The sequence below is a fragment of the Erpetoichthys calabaricus genome, chromosome 2 (assembly GCF_900747795.2).
Source record: "Erpetoichthys calabaricus chromosome 2, fErpCal1.3, whole genome shotgun sequence".
Classification (NCBI taxonomy): Eukaryota; Metazoa; Chordata; class Cladistia; order Polypteriformes; family Polypteridae; genus Erpetoichthys; species Erpetoichthys calabaricus.
The window spans coordinates 106,082,542-106,107,151 of NC_041395.2; the positions used below are offsets into that span (position 1 = coordinate 106,082,542).

Here is a 24,610-nt window from a genome sequence, read left to right on the forward strand (position 1 = left end):
TGACTACAGACACAAGACCAAATATTTGGACATGAGTCCGCTTTCTACATCAGTTAAATCTAATTGTTGTTCTGTCCGTAGGGAAAGTAATGCACACACATCCTGCACACACAATGCTAGTCTAGATGTATGTTAAACCATACAGTTTACAGACAGGCAGTGGAGTGTACTGGTTACAGCTGAGATCTAAACCCCTGAGGTTGTGGGTTCAAATCCCGCTACTGACACTGTGTGACCACGACCAAGTCACATGACCTGCCTGTGTTCCAAATGTATCATAAATGTGGTATGTCACCTGGATAAAGATGTCAGCCAAATAAGTAAATGCAGTTTGCACAAGGGAGTGATGTGTTTATTGCACACATCCCACTTCCTATTTAATATGACATTAAAATGCCATCCAACTTGTCATTTTTAAGCAACAATAAAAAAAAATCTGCGCGCATCAAATGAACAAAATGTTTTCCCGACTTCTTTGGCTCTGTAAAATTTAAATGCATCACAAATGATTGGCTGCCTGATCTGTTTGGTCATCAATCAATATGTTTAATGTTGCTCTAGAAATAACAGTTGCACAGCAAAATTATGTGTGGTTTGGTATTTGCAGGTATACATCCACAAATCTGATGCCACCATTTATTACTGTAAAAAAGATTTTTTTTACTTTTGCATGAAAAAGCATTACAATTATCCTAGGAATCTTTACACCACCAAGTAATGTATTCTTCAAAATGCAACCATTTAAATCCTAATACGTATTAGAAGCCAGGCATTTCCTTGTTTTTTGTTCTTTTGTGGCCTATAAATCATCAAAATGGATGGAGAATGAAGTCTAAAATAGGCAAATAAATAACATTTATTTAACGTGGGATGTGACATTCTTCACATTTTCTATAACTCTGTGATTTCCAGTGCAATCTTGTATGTGATGTGCTGGGCCGGTAATGTCACTTCAAGAGACGGCAACCAAATCAACAAGTTATGTAAAAAGGCAGACTCCATTATGGTACACACTTTGGACCCCCGGGAGATAACAGGAAAGGGGAGAATTTAAACAAAACAAAGCACCTTTGTAAACGATGTTGCACATCCTCTCTCTGACACACTAATACTGAGGATTTTCTGAATCAAATAATTATTTAGCAGAACTGTGTCAAGAAACGTTACTGGGGCTACCAACGGCAATACACCTGCATAATGCCTCACTAGGACAGCTCTTTTATCTTTAGCCAAGTTTGAAGTTTTCTTCTTTTCATAATTCTTAGGAGCAAGTACTATCTATCTATCTATCTATCTATCTATCTATCTATCTATCTATCTATCTATATATCTATCTATCTATCTATTTATCTATCTATTTATCTATCTATCTATCTATCATAAGTGTTATGAAGGACAGATGGATAGGCCAGGAGCTGTTCCATCCCCCCTACAACAGGTGGCAGTGGTCCTCCTGAGGTATCCCGACTTGGACACCCACATGGGTACATGTTACTTAGAGTTTGAAAGTGCAGTCCTGCCAGAGTCCCTGGGTACCATTACAGGGCGATGATGGGGGCAAACCTCCCAGGTTCCCACATGACTCAGAAATGTTTCCAAGAGGACACACTATGGCACCGGAAGCATTCCCAGATCCATCTTAAAAGGAGTCCACTGCCTCACTTGGATGAGTCAGAGTCAGGAGGCAATGGGCGACACTCAACAAGAGGAGTAGAAGGAGAGAGAAAGAAAGAAGATTCACTTGCTTTATAATTATTTTTTGTGCACTTTTGGTGACTTCATTTGGTGAAATAAAATCCTTTATTTGAATTTGGGACTGTGTTGGCTACTATTGTGTCTGAGGTTTGGGTGTCAGTGACAGCCCCTTGTGGGGAATCTATCTATCTATCTATCTATCTATCTATCTATCTATCTATCTATCTATCTATCTATCTATCTATCTATCTATCTATCTATCTATCTATCTATCTATCTATCTATCTATCTATCGAAACAAGTGCTTGTTTATTGATAGCATTAAGAACAGTTTGATATTTGGAGAAAAAATAATAATTTGCTCTGTAGACTACAAACAATTGTAGCAATGTGCAAATTTAGAAATATATTTATTGAAAGCACATCTTCTAATTTCCTAAAAAATGTATTTCACTAGCCTTTACAATAAGAAAATGTGATTTAGTTTCACAATGTCATATGTTAGCTTCAAATTCTGCTCGACTCAATTTCTACTTGCTTGCTTAATCCCATTATTTGTTCTAAAAGAATGCTTGGTTTCACTGAATGATGCTTCCAGGTTCCAACTCTCTTCAACCATTTGTACTGATTAAAGTCAGAGTCCAAAGAACAGATGCTTGTGGGAAAACAGAAATCTGTTTTGCTTGACTTTTATATTTTATATTGAGCCGCAGCGGCAGTTGGATTTCTAGAGAGGCAGTCTTCTTTCCGCTAGGTGGGTTGAGGGTATTCCCATGTACTTTTGCTCAGTACTGTTAGCATTGCTTGCTAAAAAAGCAAGTAGATCAATATACTGTTCTGTATTTGCCCAAGCAGACACTAATCAAAAACATATTATGTGCCTGTTGGTTCTTTTATCATTCTCCTCTCTTGCTCTCATAAACAGCGTCTGGATGTCTCACAAAAAAACAATTTGGACTTGGAACTATTTTCTACATGTGTTTAAATGTATCTGTGTTTTATATCCAAAGCTTTGGACTTGCCAGCTGTAAGAGACTAGAGCTCTAATAACACCTTCCACACTCACCATAGTGTTAAGCAGGGCCACGACATACAAAATCACTTTAGTATGTAAATAAACACAACAGAAAAAAAGATTACAGGGATAACACAAAACTACAAACTAAATAACAAACCCTGTCAATAGGTGGGGTGGCTTCCACGCTTGCACATCTCAAAGAATTGCCCAAAGCACTTCATTCACTTTTATATATCTTTCTCTCTCTTAGTCCTCCTCATTCCAAATGAACCCTTGTCCAAAATGTATATTACTAAGATCAGTGTGTTTAATGTTGAAGCAGCTCCTCTCCTAGGGTCACTTTTAGTCAGGCCTGGAACTACTTACAGGATAGGAGCAGGTCTAGAAAGTCTCAGGGCTTCCAAATTACCCTGTCTCCTACAACACTTATTATCGTCTCTTAGTTCAAGGGACCTAAAGATTGATGTGTGCTACCACCTAACAGGGTGATAAGCTACAACCAGCCTCCGTTGAGTCTTCCTGGGTCTCATTTTTAAAAAGGCATATTGCATTTCCCTCTAGATCACAATTCTTTCTCTGTCTCTCATGTTTGAGTGCCCCTTCTATTCTAAGATACATTTTACTCTGAAAGGACTTACCACCCCTAGTGGTGCCATTCCTTTTACATCAACAAATTAATACCATCTCTGCTGCCAGTGCAGGTTTTCCACTTACTCCTATACCCTGCTGGCTCCTAGCCCTGTCCTGTGGTTACCTTTCCTGCTCGGCAACCTTTAACCTTCTGCACAGCTCATAATACAATGTTGGCAAGTTTTACATGTCTGTTGCACACATGTATGGGATTGATTGCACTTTCTGCATTATATGAGTTGTATCACAAACTACTGAAGCCTGACTGCCTATTGGCTACAAAAGACAATACTGTGTTCTTCTCTTTGGGCTTCATGGGACCCCCTGGACATTCCAACATCTGGTAAATAGACTATGGAGGGTTTGCAATACCAATAGAGCACAGACAGGGTGACAGTCACTGCCAATCAAGGTATAAAGAGTGGTGCACACTGCACACATACATGTAATCTAACATTCACTAGTTAGGCAAGTGGGATTTAAAAACATTAAAAGACATTGATCTTATTAATAGTTTTTAACGCAGTCTGTCAATAAAGCTGCAGTTTTTGATGCTGTTGGCATATCAACCAGAACATCTCACTATATTTATATTGTCATCGGAAAAAGATGTATGGACATATTGTATTGTATATATTTGCAAAGTTGAGAATCTTTACTTTGTTTTGTATTTTAAAAATAAATGTTTCTGTCTTGGAGAGTAATTAACATTATCCATTCAACCATTTTCTAATCTGGGTTTCCAGTTCAGGGTCATAGAAAAGACAGAGCACAATGCAGTAGCCGACTTTGGACAATGTAGTAGCCCATCCCAAGGCCCTCGAATACACACCCATGCTCACTTGAGTAGAGCCAGGTTAGAGTGACCAATTAACTAAAAGAGATATACATCCAAAAACAACATTCTTTTATATGTTACTTATCCCATGTAGTTTGGACTGATGGCTGAGAGAAGTTTCTAATCTCATGCTTTTATGGAGGCGACATAACAAACTTTGCGTTTATGGTGACCAACACTGACTACAGCAAACAATATCAAAAATGTCCACGGTAGTCGTGTAGCATAAACCAGGCATCTTCCAGTCTTCCAGTCATATGCTTACAACAGGCAAAATGCATATTTCACTAAAATGTTGTTAACTAAAAATGTTTGGAAGCTAAAGTAGTACACACAGAGGAAACAAGTTTTTGAATTGAAGACAGGACTTTTAACCAATGCAAGAGAGAAAGGGCAGGTCTTCGATTCAAAAGCTTAAACTTTATGCAACACAACTAATGAAAGATTTTTTCCATGGATATTTTTGATAATGTTTGCTGTTGTCCAACGTTGGTCACTTCATTATCTCCATTCTCCACGCAAACACCAGATTCAAAGATTTTCTCAGCCATCAAAATAAGGGTAAGTAACATATGAAAAAAGTTTGGATGTAAGAATCAGTAGGCTTTGCGCCCTAGGAACCAAGTTACCCAAACTATTCTATAACATTTCAGTAGTTATTTACCACTTTGATGCTAATCTTTCTGATTATAAAATAGATCATTACGATAGCAATTGTCAAGAAGAATTCATAATTTATTGCAGAATTACTGTATTTCTCTTGCACGATTTGGCTCAAAAACTAATCAGCACATTGTCATCTCATAACAGGCTTACGTTTGGTATTTATCCATTTAGCTCCAGACCGTCCTCAAGAAACTGTGACACACAGACCCACACCCATCATTAAGATATTGATGTTTTCAGTATCAGGGGACACTAAAATGTCGAGATCCATCGAAAGCTAGAAATCGAAATTTTTGACGAATCTAAAGCTTTTGCTCCATTCCCATAGACAATAAGTTATGGTGGGAGAGGACGCAAAGCAAAGATATAATTTTTGAGTGGAGTATTCCTTATTAATATGCACAAGCTCAGGATATGGGTGGAAAAAGCAAACATGCAAACTCAGCACGGGCAGTACCTAGGCTAGGATGTCATGAGCAACTCTGAAACACTTAAAGCTTGTGTGGTCTTTGCAAAGTGACAATACAGTACATACACACAAATGTTTAGGTTCATGTGGGTTCAAGTAACTAATCTATACACCATATTTGTTATCCGAAATGCCTTACTTGATCTTAAACCATAAGGCTCAGTTAAAACTTGCTTACAAGTTTGCATTGTTTCCTTAATGCATTTGAAACTGCTTAAAATGCAAACAAACCTAAATTAGTCTAGACTGCTTATGATAATGTGCAACCAAAATGCCGAATGTTACACATACAGTATCTGTATTGTATTCTACATTTCATTGTATTTGAAAGGTAAAGGCACTGTCACTATGATTTAAAAACATAACAGGAAGACAGTCTGCAATGGAGTGCTGGGCATGACAGGCTTCTAGTGCCGACATCAATGATACCCCCTTTTGATGGCTTTTCTAAACGCTCAAAACTGCATTGCACCAAAAATGCTATATAGCACAGTACATGAAGCGCCATCTCTCCCTATTTCTCCTCCATTCTTGCCAGCATCCCCCTTGACTCTTGCATCATTCACAGCACATAGAAACACAACTTTACTTCCTGCCACCTCTTTGATTTTTTGAGTCTCGCTGTTTATGTTCAGAAGGACATCAGTTAAACCTTGAAAAGTCTGGAAACTTATGGTGACCTCAAAGTTGTATAAAGGCTTTGGTTTACTTAATGAAAAATGTCTGAAGGCCAACCAGGCTCACTGATAGACATAAAATTAGGAGACACCCAACTGCCTCATTTTCTACCACAGCTCCTGAACGTCTTTGCTACAGCGTGCTTGCATTTATGAAACACAAAGGTGAATGGCATGGCTGTCAAATATTTAAGAGCTCTGTGCAAAGATCGTGTTACTGAGCAGCTGCACTACCAGGAACTGGCAAAGGGGTGCTGGGCTGGCATAAAATAGAGGGTCACTTAACATCCCAAACCTTACAAAGCAACTGTCTAACAAAGGAAAAAAAAAGACATGGAGAGGAAGAGATAGAGAGAAAACTATCTGCTAGTCTGGGAACTATGGTTACTTGATCCTGAGACTAAGCTAAGGGCTGCTAAGGTGCATGGTGCCTAATGAAAAGCAGCGTGGATAGCAGTGTCTGGGTAACCGCTCATCTAGGAATTCTGCTGGGAGTCGAGTGTCACGCAGATGCATCCCAAAGCACCACACTGGTTAGAATACCAGAAATTGTTAGAGCTCTATGGTATGCCACTGCTCATGTCTACATGTTGGATACCTTTAAAGTCTTTATAAAAAGTAGGAGCTAGGCAGTGATGTTCGGTCCATACAGGTTTATCGTTTTACAGTTTCACAGCCAATGATGTGCCCTGGCAGTGAATTATGAACTTATTTAAGACCAGTCACACAACAAGTGTACAGGGTTGGCACATCTTGTCACCTAGGAAGAGGTCACCATTCCACTAATTCCATCATCTCCTCTCCCCCGTCACCTTGTTGTACTGAGAAATTTTGCACGTATCTAAAGCTCTCTTTCCTAAATGATAAACAGCAGTCACAGAAAAGCACAAGCACACAGTTTCTCACATGTACTTGTACCTCGGCTCTATATGTGCCTCCTGGCAGGCACCTCTCTCCTTCTCTTGGCATTTCTTTTCCTATCCTCAAACTCCTAAAGATGGAGATTCCAGTCCGGCATCTCATGTTTCATATAGCTGCACAAATATGTGCTGTGAAATATGGCTTTAAGCCACTTTCCTCATTCAGAAATAATTTTCAAAATGACAGCGTAGGGTGTCACAACTATTGTAATGAAACCAGAAGCTCCACACCAGTAAACAGCTGATTTCTAATGCTTCTTTAAGATCTGGTGAGTATGCAGCATCCATTGAGCTCCAAGTGCTGTTTGCCTCTGTTTACCTAGCGCCTTCAGAGTCAAGTCTTGAGATTAGCCGATAACATATGAACATAGACTACCTTAAAAAGATTGGCTCTTCAGAAGGTAGGGTCAAAGGCACCTCTTCCACCAAAATAAGGTTGAAATAAAAGGAGAAGTTAATAAAAGACAAAGCTCAAAATAACAGTGTGTTGTGACAAGGTGTCCTATGTTAGGCTTAATCACCTCCCAAACCCTCCCCATACTCCATTGCTGGTCACAAATCAGCGTTCTCTTTGAACAAAAGTGCACAAGCTGTGCATTTCCCTTGAAATACAAGCCAAGAGTGATTGTGCACTTCCATAAGCTGTAATGTCACATCCAAAAATAAAAACGTACCCCACGCCAAGGTTGAGGGAGGCCAAGCCCTCATGCAAGCAGCATGGTGCACCTGCCATTCCTTCATGGCTCCGACCCATCTGCCATTAAGTCTGTCAATCAAGTGACGGTCGAGTGATAGGGAAGCACCAGAACACAGTGGGCTACTTGCATGCTCCTGAGGCCAGCCACTAAAAACCTCCAAAACACTCAACTACACCCACCTCCCGCTGTGTCTGTTAACACAAATGGAAATTTGAGAGCTTGAAGTGAGCAAAATCAGACTCTATGCTCCAGCTCTGGCAATGTGTATGAGGAATTTGCACGTCCTTGCCACATCTGCTTGAGATTTCTTCTCACATCTCAAAAACATGTGTATTAAGTTAATATGTGGCTCTGAATTGTCCACATATCGATGAGTATGGAGTGTGCGTCACTGTGCCCTATGATGGCACTCCATTTGGTGTTGATTCCTACCTTGCACCTAGTCCTGCAAAAATGGGCTAAAGCTCTTGAGACCCCGTACTGGATCAGTCAGGCTCAATAAGGAAAGGATGCATGGATGAACTTGCTACGATTAGAATAAAAATGAAGTACACCGCAACTCCCTTTGTCCCTAAATAGGATTAAGCAGCTTCAAAAACGAATGAATAAAGTGCATCCACTACCAGAAATTCACGAGGTTAGCACATTAGGTTTTTCAGTATTAAATGGTTCTGTAGGCCCATGGGGAGTTCAAATAAAAGCACACCAAGAATTTACAATGCATGCTGGGTGGGAATGGATGACTTCTACTACATGATACAGATTGAGCACTACCATGTCAGGCTGCCCTTATGAGACAGAACATTTAATCTTATCAGAACCAATGTGGAGCAGTGGCATGTCCACCCTGATTCTCATTTTATGATAAGGGCAACTTACCTGTGTAGTGGGAGGGAGGAGGTGGAATAACTCTAATGTGTAGAGGTATTCTTAAAACATGAGGGGTAGCCTACAAGTGTGCAGGCGAGAAACCTACCACTAGAAGAGTGAGGTTAGTGTGTTTAAACAGGGAGCACTAGACTGGATAATAAAATCATCAGAGAGTGCTCAGCTTCTGTTCACAAGAGTCCTTCTGGGTTTGATCACAAATATTCTGGAGGCCATACATCTCAGACTGTTACAGCCATATTTTCAACAACAAGACACTGGAGGCCTGCAGGCATCTCCTTCTGGGTCCAATCTTGAAGTGACTTCAGCTTTTCAAGGCATGTCTCAGGTGAGCTGTTAATGCGAAGAACACACAAACACTCCCACACGCAGTCTGTCTCTCATTCAAGAATGTTAAAGGCGCACTTCTGCACTTTCTGTCACATGTAAATATTACAAAGCATTTGATGGGTGAAGGTCACACCATGGAGCAGCGGGGTTGTGCCTTTCTTGGAAGTCATTTCCCCCCATTCTAATGTGTTATTAGTTGAAGAATGCACGCTGCTCCCTACAAGCTCTTTAAAAAATAAAACAAATTATGTGGTAGCCTTGCCTGCAGGATCTGTATCACCAGAATTATTCATGCCAACTCAAAGCAGCTCTTGAGGCTTCAGTCCGCCAACCCAGCCTTCAGCACAAAAAAACAAACGCATACATAAAAGAAACACAGCACTATTTTTAACTCTGAATAATGAAAATAAAAAAAGCAAAAACCCTCGTTAGGCTTACAAAGTCATCATGAAAGCTAGCAGAGAGCAAAGCAGGGGGCTCGGAGCAGTGATATTTACATGGGTTGTGAGCCACAGCTCCTACAAACACAGTACGCAAATATATATAAAGGTAGATAACATAATTTCACTGCATTCCCATTCCAGCCTCAATTCTCCTTGTGCTGCTCTCAGAATCTGACTCCTGTCTGCCACAAAACAGATTTATGCCATAATTATATAGGCAAACTAAGGGGTTGAGACATGCTGGATGTACCCTGCACTTGCAACTATGTATGTCTGCAGCCCAGAGCCACTACCCTGGAGCCTGCAAGAAGGTGGAGATACGCTGTGGTTAAGAATAGGGTTCTAGGAGCATTGGTGACTCAAATAATGACGCCTGTCGAGTAAACCAAGGGACATAAACGTGCAATCCAATGGGTGACTTCACCTGCTTGTAGAGGCTCCAGACTACAGAGATACCACTTTCTCACCAAGTGTGAAAACTGTACTCCATCCATTTCTTGAAATTCTCAACTCAAATACAGGGTCATGGGGAGCCATAGCAGATTTCAGCATCAACATGGAAGAACTAATTCTGAGCAGTGCACCAGACCACACAATCTCATACAAGGAAGAATTTACTGTAGCATTGCTTGTCAAACTAACAAGCAAAGTGTTATGATATGGAGGTTAAAAAACTACAGTATTCAGAGGAAATCCACAGAAGTGCAGGATTAGCCTACAAATAGGCTGTGATTCACACTCTGGTGCATAGCTCTCCAACACAGTCAAACCAACAAGAGCCATTCCTGCTACCATTACAGAGTACAGGAAAAAACAGAAGAGTGCCATTCAGATTATATTTCCAGGTTTTCCCACCTGCTTGATTAACTCATCTAAATTATTCCCAATTTATGGAAGTTCTGTTTCAATATGAAGATGTTCCTTATCAGATTCTACAGGCAGAACACTTATATTTGCATTATAATACAACTGAATATATCCATCCATCCTTCTACTGTGTTACTTCGTTTCACTTAGGATTGCAGAGGTGCAGGAGACTATCATGGCAGCATCAAATGCACAGTAGAAACCATCTTTGAACAGGGCACCACTCAATATAATATAATATAATATAATATAATATAATATAATATAATATAATATAATATAATATAATATAATATAATATAATATAATATAGGGCTGAAGGGGTACGGTGGAGCATTGGTAACACTGTTTCTTTGCAGTAAGGAGACCCCAGGTCATCCCTGAATGGAGTTTGCATGTTCTCCCCATGTCTGTGTGGGTTTCCTCCGGGCGCTCCAGTTTCCTCCCACAGTCCAAAGACATGCAGGTTAGGTGGATTGGCGATTCCAAATTGGCCCTAGTGTGTGCTTGGTGTGTGGGTGTGTTTGTGTGTGTCCTGCGGTGGGTTGGCACCCTGCCCGGGATTGGTTCCTGCCTTGTGCCCTGTGTTGGCTGGGATTGGCTCCAGCAGACCCCCGCGACCCTGTGTTTGGATTCAGCAGGTTGGAAAATGGATGGATGGATGGATAGATAATATAATATAATATAATATAATATAGGGCTGAAGGGGTACGGTGGAGCATTGGTAACACTGTTTCTTTGCAGTAAGGAGACCCCAGGTCATCCCTGAATGGAGTTTGCATGTTCTCCCCATGTCTGTGTGGGTTTCCTCCCACTGTCTAAACACATGCAGCTTAGGAGGGTTGGTGATGCCAATTTAGGGTATGGATGGACTGGCACCCTGTCTATGGTTTCTTTCTGCCTTGCAATCTCTGCTATCTGGGATAGGTTACAGCCTTAAAACAACACCCCAATCCAGAGATCAGGACATGACGTACCATAATATAGAATTGGTGCCCCTTATTTCAGATTATAATAATGGGCACCGTGACCCAATGATATATGCTGCTGCCTCACACCTTCTGAGTCAATTCCCAGCCAAGGAACTCCCTATGTTTCTCTCAGATTTTCCTCACATATCCCAATACTGTGTTTCCCTAGCATCTCTATCCCAGCCCAGTATAAGTGATTACGAGAATGATCTGCAATGGGTTTGATATCCTAGGCAGAGCTGATTCCCACTTTGTGCCCTATAGCCCCCTGCACCTGAACTGAATATGCAGTTAAAACAATGGATGGATGGGTTTGAAAGTTAACAGCTGATGGCACAGCTGTTACCTCTGATGTTTTATGGATCCAGAAACTTAAGTTTAAAGTTCATCCTAGGAGCTGTGTCTGCACAAACTCCCTGTGTCTCTGAGTATTCTAGTGTCTTTCCACATTCATAAAAACACTCAGGCTTGAGTGTGTGTGAGTGAACAACAGGATTCTCTTTTGATGGGACACAGTAATTTGGAAAGGGCGTGGACTCTGGTAGAGTAATGGTGGAATGAATACACAGTGAAGAACGTTCTAGGAAAAGGCCAAATGGCCAAGATAAGTGGATGTCTGATATAATCCAGACATTTGAGAAGCTACTCTGCTTAATTCAGAAAATCCCTCCCCTATGATGCATGACCAGACCACCATGAGCAACTATTACATGGTACACAAGAACACATGTATGCCAAGCGGAGAGGATGCAACCCTTTCCACCTTTGGAACTAGAGATAGACTGGACTAATGCACAATATCTGGCAGCAGTTTTAATTCCATTAATATGGCATTTACACATTTTGGGTCATAAGTCTTGCAAGTTCTTTTGGCATCCTTATCTAAGTTTTATTTCATTGAATTATGGATTTTTTATTTATACATGTCTCCTGAGTCTCTTCTTAGAGTGCATTTAATTATTATACAACTTGATTCATTCAATCCTGTTTTACAGGTTCTTGAGGTTTTACATACTGATGGAAAATGTCACTTTTAGACACTCTGAAGTTAAAGGATGCCTCTTGAGCCTATACCTAGCAACCTGCCATCTCCTACAAGTGGTAGATCACTACCGAGAGGGATCACAGCAGGGCAACTGCATAACTGGCAGAGTGTAATGACTTTGCAGATTACAACCATTCCCAGTCGTGGCAGTGTCAGAGGTCTGTACTTGACGGTCTGCAAATAATCTGATCTGGTTTTCTGAATTTCACATTTTGAAGCTGGCAAAGACCCTGCTGGACAAATTTGTCTTGCCATCCATAAAGGTTACCTGAGTAACAGTAAGCAGCACAACAATCAGAGTGGATGAGCTAACATATACAGTATACTGGCAGCATCTTTCCCCTGGCAATCCCTTATCTAGCCAGGATCTATCTGGCTATCTGTCCATCCGTTCATCTATCTATCTATCTATCTATCTATCTATCTATCTATCTATCTATCTATCTATCTATCTATCTATCTATCTATCTATCTATCTATCTATCAGTGCCTAATGTATTATAGAGTGCCTTAAATATCTATCTATCTATCTATCTATCTATCTATCTATCTATCTATCTATCTATCTATCTATCTATCTATCTATCTATCTATCTATCAGTGCCTAATGTATTATAGAGTGCCTTATCTATCTATCTATCTATCTATCTATCTATCTATCTATCTATCTATCTATCTATCTATCTATCTATCTATCTATCTATCTATCTATCAGTACCTAATGTATTATAGAGTGCCTTATCTATCTATCTATCTATCTATCTATCTATCTATCTATCTATCTATCTATCTATCTGTCTGTCTGTCTGTCTATCCATCCATCCTTCTGTCTATCCATTCATCTGTCTGTCTGTCAGTTATATATTGGCTTATCTATCTATCTATCTATCTATCTATCTATCTATCTATCTATCTATCTATCATATAGTGCCTTATCTATTTATCTATCTATCTATCTATCTAGGGAAATGATAAAAAGGGTCTGTCGGGGTCATAGGACCAACCAAGGTGGAACATTATAAGGGAGGCACCCACCATGTGCCAAACAGAGAGAAAGAAAAAGACAAAGAGAGATATAATGGAATGCATGCTGGCAGTTAAAGAACATCTCCATATACCAGTGAAGGTAGGCAGGAGCTGCCAGGGGACATTAAGCTCTGTCTGTGCAAAGAGTACCACGAATGAGAATTCTCCTAGAGCACCAGAGAGGACAAGACAGACTGACAGGTAGCCAACAGGATGCTACAGGGCAATAGGAAAGGCCAGAGATCAGTGGCTACCTGCCAACATTAGAAGGAATATAGCTCAGGAGCCAACAGCTGGGTACTGCTGATACTGGAACGTACTGTAATACTGAATAGTGAAAACACATCCCACTCTACTTGCCCCCATGATTACCCCTGCTGCAAGACTGTATTTTTTACAGAAAATGCTATATACAGTACTAGATAGATAGATAGATAGATAGATAGATAGATAGATAGATAGATAGATAGATAGATAGATAGATAGATAGATAGATAGATAGATAGATAGATAGATAGATACTTTTAAATGATTTGTCGGATTAAACGTTTAACATTCTTCAGTGCAAAAGATGCCACAAAAATAAGCAGGTATTGGCTGATCAGATGCTCTACAAGCAGCTTTCTTTTCTGACGTTATATTTCCATCCATTCTGTGTGCAATTTTCAAACAAAATGACACAAGTGTTGTCCAATAAGGCGCTCTGGCAATAGCTATGGGGCAAACCCGTCTCACCCCCAGTAAACAAGGACACATCTGCATTCCAGCTGTCTGACGTGAAATGGAAACCCTGAGACTGAAAAGTCCCACAAGCTTTGGCAAATATGTTTACATGATTGGTCTGCTGAATCACTTCACATTCACCCTGAAGGAAACTCATATCCTTGATTGCATAGTGGCTTGCACTGAGCACCTCTCAGAGTCTGAACCCTGGTTCATGGCTGGCCTGTAGAGTCTTTTATGTGGAATCTGTATGTTTTCCCTGTGTTCCTGTGGAGTTTACCTTAATATCATACTACAATCCAAGCACTTGTATTTTAGGTTTATTTGGGAATGTAAGTTGGTTCTAAATGAGTGTGCCTTGCAGTGGAGCAGCCTCCCCATTAGGTCTCACTCCAATGTCATACCCTATGCGGCTGGGATAGGCTCCAGCTCATTGTAACTCCTTAATGTATAAACAGGTCAAAAAAGTGGAAATTGAGTGAACATTCAAGTCCCCAGTACAATTCCCTGTAATAAAGAAATGCCAGATTCACAAAACACAACCTGGTGTTCCCAGTTTATGCTGACTATCCCTGCTGGTCACTATTGCAAACACCTCAGCCCTGGAGAAGTTCCCTGCCACTTCAGACAGGCTGACCAACTCTTTTGTGTCAATATGTTTTCTTCACCAGGACAATAACACTTCTTTCTCCCCTAATCTTGCTGTATTTCTCCTTGGTGCAATTGAAATACTCTTTGTGTGGATTTTTGATTTTTATCTAACCCTACTTGTCCAAAGAAATGCAGGAGGCAAACAGAAAGAAGCCTTAATGCCCCAAGCTGACATGATGCACCTTGGAGATTTCTATGCTGGTTAAAGCAAACTTGTTAAAGCATACCAGTCATTATTACAGTCTTGTGCAATTCCTGTATTAGCTAATCCAATTTCTGAAGTGGGTCATTCGAACCCCTCTTTAATAGAGACTCTCACATACACACCAAATTTCATTCTGATATGCCCGCCTTAAAATGCAAACCCCCAGTGCATGGAACAAATATAAATTGTTACCTTTTTCTACACCTTTGCGTTTGGGACACGTAGACGCATTATGGGAAGACTGGAGTTCTTCTAATTCTTCTTCTTTTATTTTCTTTTTTCGCCCTCTGAATGGGCAGAATGTCCACATAAGGTATTAATAGAAAAAAAAAGCAAAAATTCAAGTTGCCAAAACCATTCATGAAATTTAAAGGGATTTGCAGTCCTTCATCGCTCACAGGTCACACAGTCTGAGCACATATGGCAAAGGGTTCCTTCAGCAGCAAAGAATTATGGTGGTGTGACTACCATTTGGTTGATCTTTTCATCTGATTTAGGCACCGCAAACAGGAAGATCATTTCATTAGGGAGGCAAGCAAGGGTTTGAGCTGTGGGTTCGATACCCCAGGAATGTGGCAGCTTTGGAGGGTAGGCTGGAACAAGCTGATGCAGCTGGCAGATTTGGAAGGTTCAGAGTGGACTGGGTTGGCAGACATGTCAGAGAGGGGAGATATGTTTGGTGAGAACAATTTATAATTCAAGAAGGCATAAAAAGCAACCGGCTGAGGCAAGTCTATCTTTTTGAAAAGCGTCAGGGAGTTTTAATGGTGATTCAGCTATGCTCTGTTACTTAAGAAGCCTATATCTGATTGAAGATCATGTTTAAAAAAGGATTAAATCCAGAAGGAAGCACGTTTTAAATTGTCAATGCTGTATCTTGATTATTTATTTATTTATTTATTTATTTTTTGCAATTTGTTAATAACAGCTGATTTCCTGTCTAAATGCTGTAAAATAAGAAATAGAGCAATGATTCATAAAAAAAAATCCTCAATTGCAATGGGTACCCATGTGGCACAGAGCTTGCAATCTGGGTAGGGTGCACTTCACTGCCAATTATGCCAAATGAGGTAAATTTGATTTCATGGGCCGCTGCGCCATTCAATAAAATAACGCATGCATGTTCAGAATTGTCACATCTGAACGGTTACACTACGTGGCACCCGATGGGCACACTAGATTGGTAAAGAGCAACTGTGTCCCATCTCGGGATACCGTCCAGCAGATGATGCGCGTTAAGTAACCCCTGTTTGTGTGTCCAGCATTTACGGTAAACTTCGCCTTTACGGCCGCGTCCCTGTCTCCAGAACACATAATAGTGCAAAAAAAGCGAAGTTGAAGTTAAGCGTAACGGTCTTTTCTCCGAAGCCCCTTTCAAGTGTTTCGCACTGCACACAACACTAGATAAGGAAGCTTGTGTTGTTGAATAAAGTGCCTTAGATTAGGATTAGGATGGGCAGAAAGCAGCATCGCGGCATCTAATAAATCGTTCGGATAAAAGAGTTCAGTTTAGGTTTAAAATGCCGGACTCAGCGCTAAGCAGAGCGCAGCGGCTGCCCTTCTCGCCTCCTCTGTTTATAATGAAGCCCCTCCGACAATCGTAGAAGGGGGCTGCCGAAGGGCGAGTTGTGGCGAATGGAAAAAATGTGTCGTGGCATTTAAATTGAGTGGGGTGGAGTGGGGGTGGTGGAATTGATCGCAAAATTTGGAGCTGCTGAGATAAAGCTTGAGTTTGCATTATGAGATTAGGCAAGCAGGTTTCAACTTCGCTTGAAGGATGGCAGTATTGTTTGGGGGGGGGGGGGGGGGGGGGGGTGACACTGGTGGCCGAAATGAGGTGTGATCAAAGTGGCCGGACTGAAAATAAATGCTGACATCTAATTAGTTCTCATCGTCTGCAGGTGCAGCTCATCTCTCTTATGTGTCCACTTTGTGTTCGCCTTTCTGTTTCTTCTATGCACTTGTATGTCTGCTCAATGCTTCTTTTCACCAGCAATAAACTGTATAGATGTAATAAGTACAAAAATTAAAAGATTGTTAATAAAAAAATAAATGCATCACACGTCAGTCTGGACAGATTTCGGATTGATTGACTTTTTCTTTACTATCTCGGTCCCGTTCCCTTTGCTCTGCAAGTGCTTCTCTTTTGCGCAAAGCGACTCCGTGACACCCTCTTCCATTTCCACGTATTCCGATTTCTCCCCCAAAGAAGAGGCGGTGGATGACCCCTTGAATTTTTTAAGTAGATTACTGGGGAGGTAAGGGCACAGTGGGGTATGCTGTGCAATCTGCGACTGTTCATCGTTGTCCGTTTCTCGGTGGTAAAAGTAATTGAAGTTGGAAACGATGACGGGCACGGGCAGGGCGATAGTCAGCACTCCGGCTATGGCACAGAGGGAGCCCACGATTTTGCCTCCGACCGTAATGGGCTTCATGTCGCCGTATCCCACTGTAGTCATGGTTACCACTGCCCACCAAAAGGCGTCCGGGATGCTCTGGAACTGTGAGGAGGGCTCGTCTGCCTCGGCAAAATAGACCGCACTGGAAAAGAGAATGACGCCGATAAAAAGGAAGAAAATCAGAAGCCCCAATTCCCTCATGCTGGCCCTGAGGGTGTGCCCCAGAATCTGCAGCCCCTTGGAGTGTCGCGACAGTTTGAAAATGCGAAAGACTCTAACCAGGCGGATTATTCTGAGGATGGCAAAGGACATAGCTTGCTGCCCGTTGCCTTGCTGCTGAGCCAGATCTGTGCCAAGCGTGATGAAGTAAGGCAGAATGGAGACAATGTCAATGATGTTCATAATGTTTTTGAAGAAGCCAGTCTTGCTTGGACAGGCAAAAAAGCGCACTATGAGCTCGAAAGAGAACCAAATGATGCACACCGTCTCCACGATAAAGAAGGGGTCGTTAAAAGTTGTAAATCCGCTGTCGGACACCGTGCTGTTGATGCCCATGAATAACTCTTTCTCGTCCCTAAACTCTGGCAGAGTTTCCAGACAGAAGATGACAATGGAGATCAGGATGACTAGCACGGAAACGATGGCGATGCCCCTGGCAGGACTGGAGCTCTCTGGATATTCGAAAAGCAGCCAGACCTGGCGCTTGAACTCGTCATCTGGCAGGGGCTTCTCTTCATCCTTCACGAAGCCCTCATCCTCCCTGAACTTCAACAGCGCGTCCTCGCCCAACTCGTAAAACTTGACCTCCTCCGAGAATATGTCAAAGGGTACGTTGACCGGCCGCTTGAGCCGCCCCCCGGACTGGTAGTAGTAGAGAATGGCATCAAAGCTGGGCCGATTCCGGTCAAAGAAGTACTCGTTGCGCAAGGGGTCAAAGTAGCGGCTGCGCTTCTCCGGGTCTCCGAGCAAGGAGTCTGGGAACTGTGTGAGGGTCTTGAGCTGGGTTTCAAAGCGCAGTCCGGACACATTGATGACCACCCTCTCGCAGCACTCGTATTCGCCATAGAGTGTCTCGTAGCCGGACTGGGGGGCTAGCGTCTCCTCTTCCTCCAGCATGTTAAATGCCAACCTCGAGTCTGGATGCTCTGGCACATCTTCCTCTTCGTCACAACCCCCCTCCTCCTCCTCCTCTTCTTCCTCCTCGTCTTTCATGATTTCCTCTTCAGAGCCGCTGCGCCGCTGCTGCCTGGCGCGCCTGGGTCCCGACGGCGGCTCACGCTGTTGCTGCTGCTCGCGCTGCTGCCTAGCGCCCCTAACTCCGGGCAGCAGTTCGCGCGGCGGCTGTTGCTGTTGGGAGGAGGAGCGCGAGGCGGTCCCGCCGCCGTGTGCATGGCAGGAGGCGGAGGAGGCGCTGCGCGGTGGCGGTTGAGGCTGACTTTGGTGATGGTGGTGGTGATGGTGATGGTGCTGCTGGTGATGACCCGAAGAGCCCCCGACTGCTCCGCCTCCTACCCCATCAGCAGCGGCCGCGGCGGCAGCAGCCGCGCGAGAGTGCGCCTGGCGCTCGCGCTCACGCTCTCTCTCCCGGGCGCGCGCCTGGGCGTAACCGTACGGCAGGTGGCTGTTGCACCCGCCGCTCTCCGCGCTGACCATTGCAACCTCCATCTTGCAATTTATGTCCTATTCAGAAGTTCGATGTTAAAAATGAGATGTCAGCAAGTGGCCCCAGGAAAGTGTCGGCCCGTCGGGGTACTGATACAATGCGGGTAGAGCCCCGCATCTGTCTCTGGGTGGAGAGCTCAGCGCAACAGTGTGATCCGACTCCATCCCGCCCGTTGCCCCAGTCGAGCCAACATCTTCGCCGTGTCCTGTCTGGTTTTGCTCCCACCGCCGCGAAGTGCGTACTGACACGTCCTAGTGCCGAGGTGCCCCGTTGAGGATGATGGTGATTAGTAGACAGCTGCAGATTGCTCCATTCTATGAGTTGTTATATCCCCTGTGGCCGCCGCGACAGCTCACCGGAGACGAACCTTCTGCACCCAGGCTTCTGGCTTTCACCGGCCCCCCTATTCATGTGCCAGCCTTTTCGGAGCTAATACACTTCCCCCATCACGACCATCCGTGGTGTGCGGCGCGGTGAACATGTTCCTCTCTCAAAAGCATCTGGGGGGTGGGGGGGGGGGGAGACAAAAAAGAGAGAGAGAGTGGATTCAGGGAGGAAACGGTGGCGTTTTGCAAATGCAATGAAAGCTATCAGCTATGCAAGTCACGGACAGCAAATTCTTAAGAAAATCTAACGGTTTCTCCGACTCCAATATCTAAGGAAAGCCATTATTACCTGCGCCCGTTATAATTAAAACATAGCACAGCGTTACCAAATACAACCGCGAGAAGACGAGTCCCCAGGCTAGCATCTATCACGCCAAATTTCCCTCTTCTTTGCTAACTACTCGTTTCTATAACGACAGATGTGCCCATGCATTCTTCTACGCTCCCAAAATATTCAAGAATAACGCCAGACGTACTTACTATTTTGTGGGTGCTACTGTGAACGCGCGTCCATTTGTTACAGTCAATGCACTTGCTGTAGTTTGGGTACTTAAAATGTTCAATATCAAATAAGGAGGAGGGGTGGCGGGTTCCGTATTCCTCCTGTCTGTGACAAAATAACCCAAATAAATAAATAAAAAAAAACACGAAGTGAAGGCGCAGCGCGTTAACCCTCGGTGCACCGTAGCCGATGGTCCCACTTGTTTGCTACACTCGGAGCTCTTGCTCGCCCTCCCTCTTCTTCCTCCTCCTCCTCCTCCTCCTCCTCCCTCTCACCTTCTTTACGAAGCTCAACGCGGTTCTGCCATTTCTTTCGGTTCCCATTTAACGGGATCCTCCATCACTTGCTTCAACCCCTAAATGAACAGCTTCATGCTTTGTAATTTCTCTCATCCGGTAGGCGGAGGAGAGACTGTGCGTGTGCGTGTAAGGCAGTGGGGTGGGGGATGCATGGATCAAAACTTGATTTGAGATATAGGAACTTCAAAAAAATGCAGATGCGCCTGTCAGCAAATCGAGCAACAGTGTCCTGGAAACCTTTCAGTGCTCCCTCTCCACAGACTGCCTTTACCACCTCTGGTCTGTGTTTCTGAAGGGCACGCAACTTCGTGTTCATTTTCTCCAGTGCTTCTCAGACTTATATCATCTCTCAGTGGCCATGGCGTGATACTGCAGTTAGGGGCGTGCTGCCTAATAAAGACAGGATTTCAGACCCACGAGACACATTTACACAACAGATCGAATCCCTGCCGTGCTCTCCCCGTGTGTGCGTGGAGATATCTCTTTGAATTCCGGTTCCTTACGACAACCCCACCGCCTCCCCCAAAAAGCATAAAAGCATACATGTTAGCTTTCTCAGCCAATTTAGACTGTTCTCGTATAAATATGTACGAGTTTGTGCGTGTGCGCGCATTGCGATGATCTGGCATCAGGTACAGCGGTATGCTACCAGAATAGGCGACGGCTTTCCATGACCTTAAACTGGATGAAGCGGATAAGGATTATGCGAGACGGCTGAGGTAAAGAATTATAAATTGGTCTTGGAAATCATTGATGCTATATATCGTTATATTTTGTGAACCGCATCGAATAGCAGAACAGGACCAAACCAATAGACTGGATGCCAGCCCATCATCACTGGACACAATCTTATCTGTTGAATAGATCCGTCTTTAAATCGAGGAGGACAAAAGCAACACATCATAGAACGCAAAGAAAGCATCCCACCTGAAAAGGGAAGTGGGGTCCAAGAGCGATCCTGTCGCGACCTTGTATATTTGGTACAAAATAGATAGATAGATAGATAGATAGATAGATAGATAGATAGATAGATAGATAGATAGATAGATAGATAGATAGATAGATAGATAGATAGATATGGTGTTACTAGAATTGGATTAAGAGGCTTTGCAAAATGGATGGATACATAAAACTTTGAAGACGTCTAAAGACCAGTTGTCTCCCTGTTCCTGGAAAATAAACGCTTAGTATCCGTTGTATTTGTATTGTGAAACATAAAATAATAAGCAGCGACTTTTAAAATTAAATCTCCTATATGCAAATTAACGATAAAAAGTCTTAATCACTTGCATACAAATTTTTATAAGGGTGTCCAACAACCGAAGCGTTATGCGAATTATATATTTCTGCATTTCTTGGACAGTCTTGTGATATTTAAAGTTTATGTAATGTAATTTATGATCGTTGGCACTGTCGACGGTTATGCACACGATGACGTTACTTTATTACGCAAAATAGTTTGGCCTGCGCGATGTAGGGAAAGTGATTTATTGTTCACCATGAGCTATTTTAACGCTTTACCCCGTAAATGGAACTTTGTGGGATGCACTGAATAAAGTGTCATGGGGGTAACGGTATTTCATTAAGTGTATCAAAATCATATTATTTATGCGCCAGAATTTATTTGATTGATTGATTGATGTGTTCTATTAAGGGCTCACAAATCACAGTACCGCTCATCATCTCTGCTCAGTCTGTCGTTTGCGTCTTTGTGGGCATCACCACAAACTGAAGTCAAGGCAGACCCCAGTGCGTTGAGGCTCAAGGCCAGCTAGTGCAACGCGATGCAGCCCCCATACTAATTATTTAACTCGAATACAGCGCCTTAGGAGGTGCTGTGCTCTCGATAGGTGATATATAATCTCATTGATTATGTTATTTGCTATATGTTAAGTAGTGAAACTTGATATAAGTTAGTAATTAACATTCTAATTTTGTAAAACGAGTGGTGCGAAAATAAACGAGTTCAATGATAGCATATGTGCAGCTTCTGTAAAAAACAAAGGAATGTTCGACGCTTTGAAGTAACACCGCTTATCTATCTATCTATCTATCTATCTATCTATCTATCTATCTATCTATCTATCTATCTATGTCTGTTTGTTTGTTTGTCTTCTTCTTTTTCTTTGATCCCTAGCTGGCGCTCGGTTTAGTTCGTTTCCTAAGCCCGTACTCTGTCTGTGTATCTGTCTGAACAAGACTTCACACACCAAGAAACACAGAATATCTCTTGTGCATATTATAGGTAAATTCTAAACTGATCTTCGCTTTGTTTTTATTTATGAAAGAAAGAAAGAAAGAAAGAAAGAAAGAAAGAAAGAAAGAAAGAAAGAAAGAAAGAAAGAAAGAAAGAAAGAAAGAAAGAATCCAGACGAAAATTAAGAAAAGATGACGAGATTCGAGATCTGAACCCATGACGCTGGATTTGTAAGGTTAGGGAAGATTATAAATGAAGGTGAACAGAAGTAATCCAATAAATCCATCATTTTTTTCGAACCCGCTTCATCCAATTTTAGACACCCTGGTTGATGGAGCCAAACCGACAGCGCTGGGAACCAGGACAAAAATCAGTTGCGCTCTGGCAAGGTGGCCTTTTTATAATAATAATAATAATAATAATAATAATAATAATAATAATAATAATAATAATAGAAACATTACAGTGACGCAGTAGTTAGCACCGTATAGAACTTGCGTTTCCCTGCGTGTGCGACTTTTCCTCCGATATACCAAACACTAGTGTGGGAGTCTGCCTAAGCGCCTAAGGGCTGGGGAGTTCAGGTAAGATTCTCCATGTTCGTGTTGACCAACCCCACACTTCGTCCATCCATGCAGCACTGGTGGCACGGTAGGAAACAGTCCTGAATAGGGCGAAAGTCTGATGGTAGGGCACAAGCTCGATCACACCCGCTAATACATTAATACAAGATACAATTTTGAATAGCCATTTAACTTGAACTATAAGTCTTTGACAATGCGGAATTTAAATCGGAGTACCTGGACGGAAAACCACAACAATCACGGGGAGAACGTGCGACCTCGACGCGGTCGACGTGCGGACCTGACTCGAAATTTAAACCCAGAGGGTGTGGAGTTAGTGCTGCCCTAATAATAATAATAATATTAATAATAATAATAATTAGAAGAAGAAGACGGCTACACATAAAGAAATGTATATCAGACGGTTTTAACTGCAAAAGCTGTCGATTAGTTTTGGATTGATGTCTTAATCCACGAGTGTGCGTGATTGTGTGTGTGTAAGAGGAGCATCTCTGCTACAGAATTCTGAACGAATACATACGAGCGATGCATCTGTTTAATCGTGTTGCAGAAGAAGGCTCTGTTTCTGATGCATAGAGCATTTTTCTGCCACATGATTAAACAGAGGCATCCCTCAATTATTCTTTCATATGGTGCCTTTCAATGTGAAATATACCGACTAGCGCACAGGAATGTAAGCAGCAGTGACGCCCGTGCTGTCGATACTGTGAAAGGCAGCCTTGAGCCCATGCATAATGCATGCTGAGTAAATGCGCTCAAACAAACAGCGGTATTCTGAACGATCACCTTAGTGTTCCGTAAAGGGGTGTGGCTACGTTTGTAGTTTAGCGTCAGAAGAGAGGAGCAATAGACCGCCCATTAACATTACCGACAGTTCATTTCCAGTTGTCGATAGTACACTTTTAAATTAATAACAAAAGGTGCCTTCCAGTTCCACATACAGTACGCTCTTTTTTGCAGAGAAAGGGTAACGTGTTCCCTTCTGAATGAATCGTTTTTGCTTTTAAGAGGCGCGATGTAGACAGAGAATATAAAGCTGTATTTGGGCCCGGCACCCTTGGATTTAGAATACCTAAACTCGCATGATGTCTAATGCCCAGTTAGGTAGGCAATTCAGTTATGGTGGCAGTTTCAGTAAGGCCCAGTACAAGTTATCAAGCTGTAAAGAAACAGAGGGGTGAATTTAGATTAGTGATGTCCAGATGAATAGTAGTTGCCTAATTCTTTAAGACAGGGCAAATATGCTGGTGATGCAAAGTGTCTACAGTGAGACAGTTTGCCCTGTATGCATCCATCACAAACACATGTGGAATAAACACTAAGTACTCTGACAGCCAATTCATGCCAGAAGGGAGGAATGAGTATAGGAAGGGTGTAGCACTAAAACAATACTGAAACCATTCACCCTAATGCTAGAGGCAGTGCTTTTCAGTAACATGTCTGTTAAAGTCCATCACCCTGATCTACACCCACAAAAATAAAGGTGCCAATGTGATTCCTTAGAACAATGCCATAGGGGAACCATATTTTTTTCCCAAAAGAACCATCCACATGAAGGATCAAAAAAGAACCTTTTATTTAAATCTGTAAAAGGTTCCATAAATATCCATGAATATATAATAACAAATATGTGAAATTTCAGTTGTTTCACAATTTTAAAAGGACATTTGCTATATGCAGTAACACAGGCTAAGTTCAGGTTTTCTTGATCTCTCAGTATCCTGCTAGGTAGACTGCTATACAATAAAGATTTCTGTTTTGTTTTGTCCACATGTTAGGAACCTTTTCAAAGTCCAAAGAACCCTTCCCAGAATGAAATG

General features: G+C 42.3%; 1 protein-coding gene across 2 annotated transcripts in view; it reads right to left on the reverse strand.

Moving 5' to 3' along the window:
• kcna4 (potassium voltage-gated channel, shaker-related subfamily, member 4) overlaps nucleotides 1-20,092 on the reverse strand; it is a 92,893-nt gene extending 72,801 nt beyond the window's left edge. The window contains exons 1-2 of one of the 2 annotated variants that reach the window (XM_028794235.2): nucleotides 19,986-20,092; nucleotides 14,953-19,322 (exon numbers count right to left, since the gene is read on the reverse strand). In XM_028794235.2, coding sequence (XP_028650068.2) covers nucleotides 16,818-18,824 — 2,007 coding nt within the window. In that variant the 5' untranslated portion in view covers nucleotides 18,825-19,322; nucleotides 19,986-20,092 and the 3' untranslated portion in view covers nucleotides 14,953-16,817. Of the gene's footprint in view, nucleotides 1-14,952; nucleotides 19,323-19,688; nucleotides 19,898-19,985 lie in introns of those variants that run through there. The other variant, XM_051923193.1, reaches the window with a different exon arrangement.
• Between the last annotated feature and the right edge of the window lie 4,518 nt (nucleotides 20,093-24,610).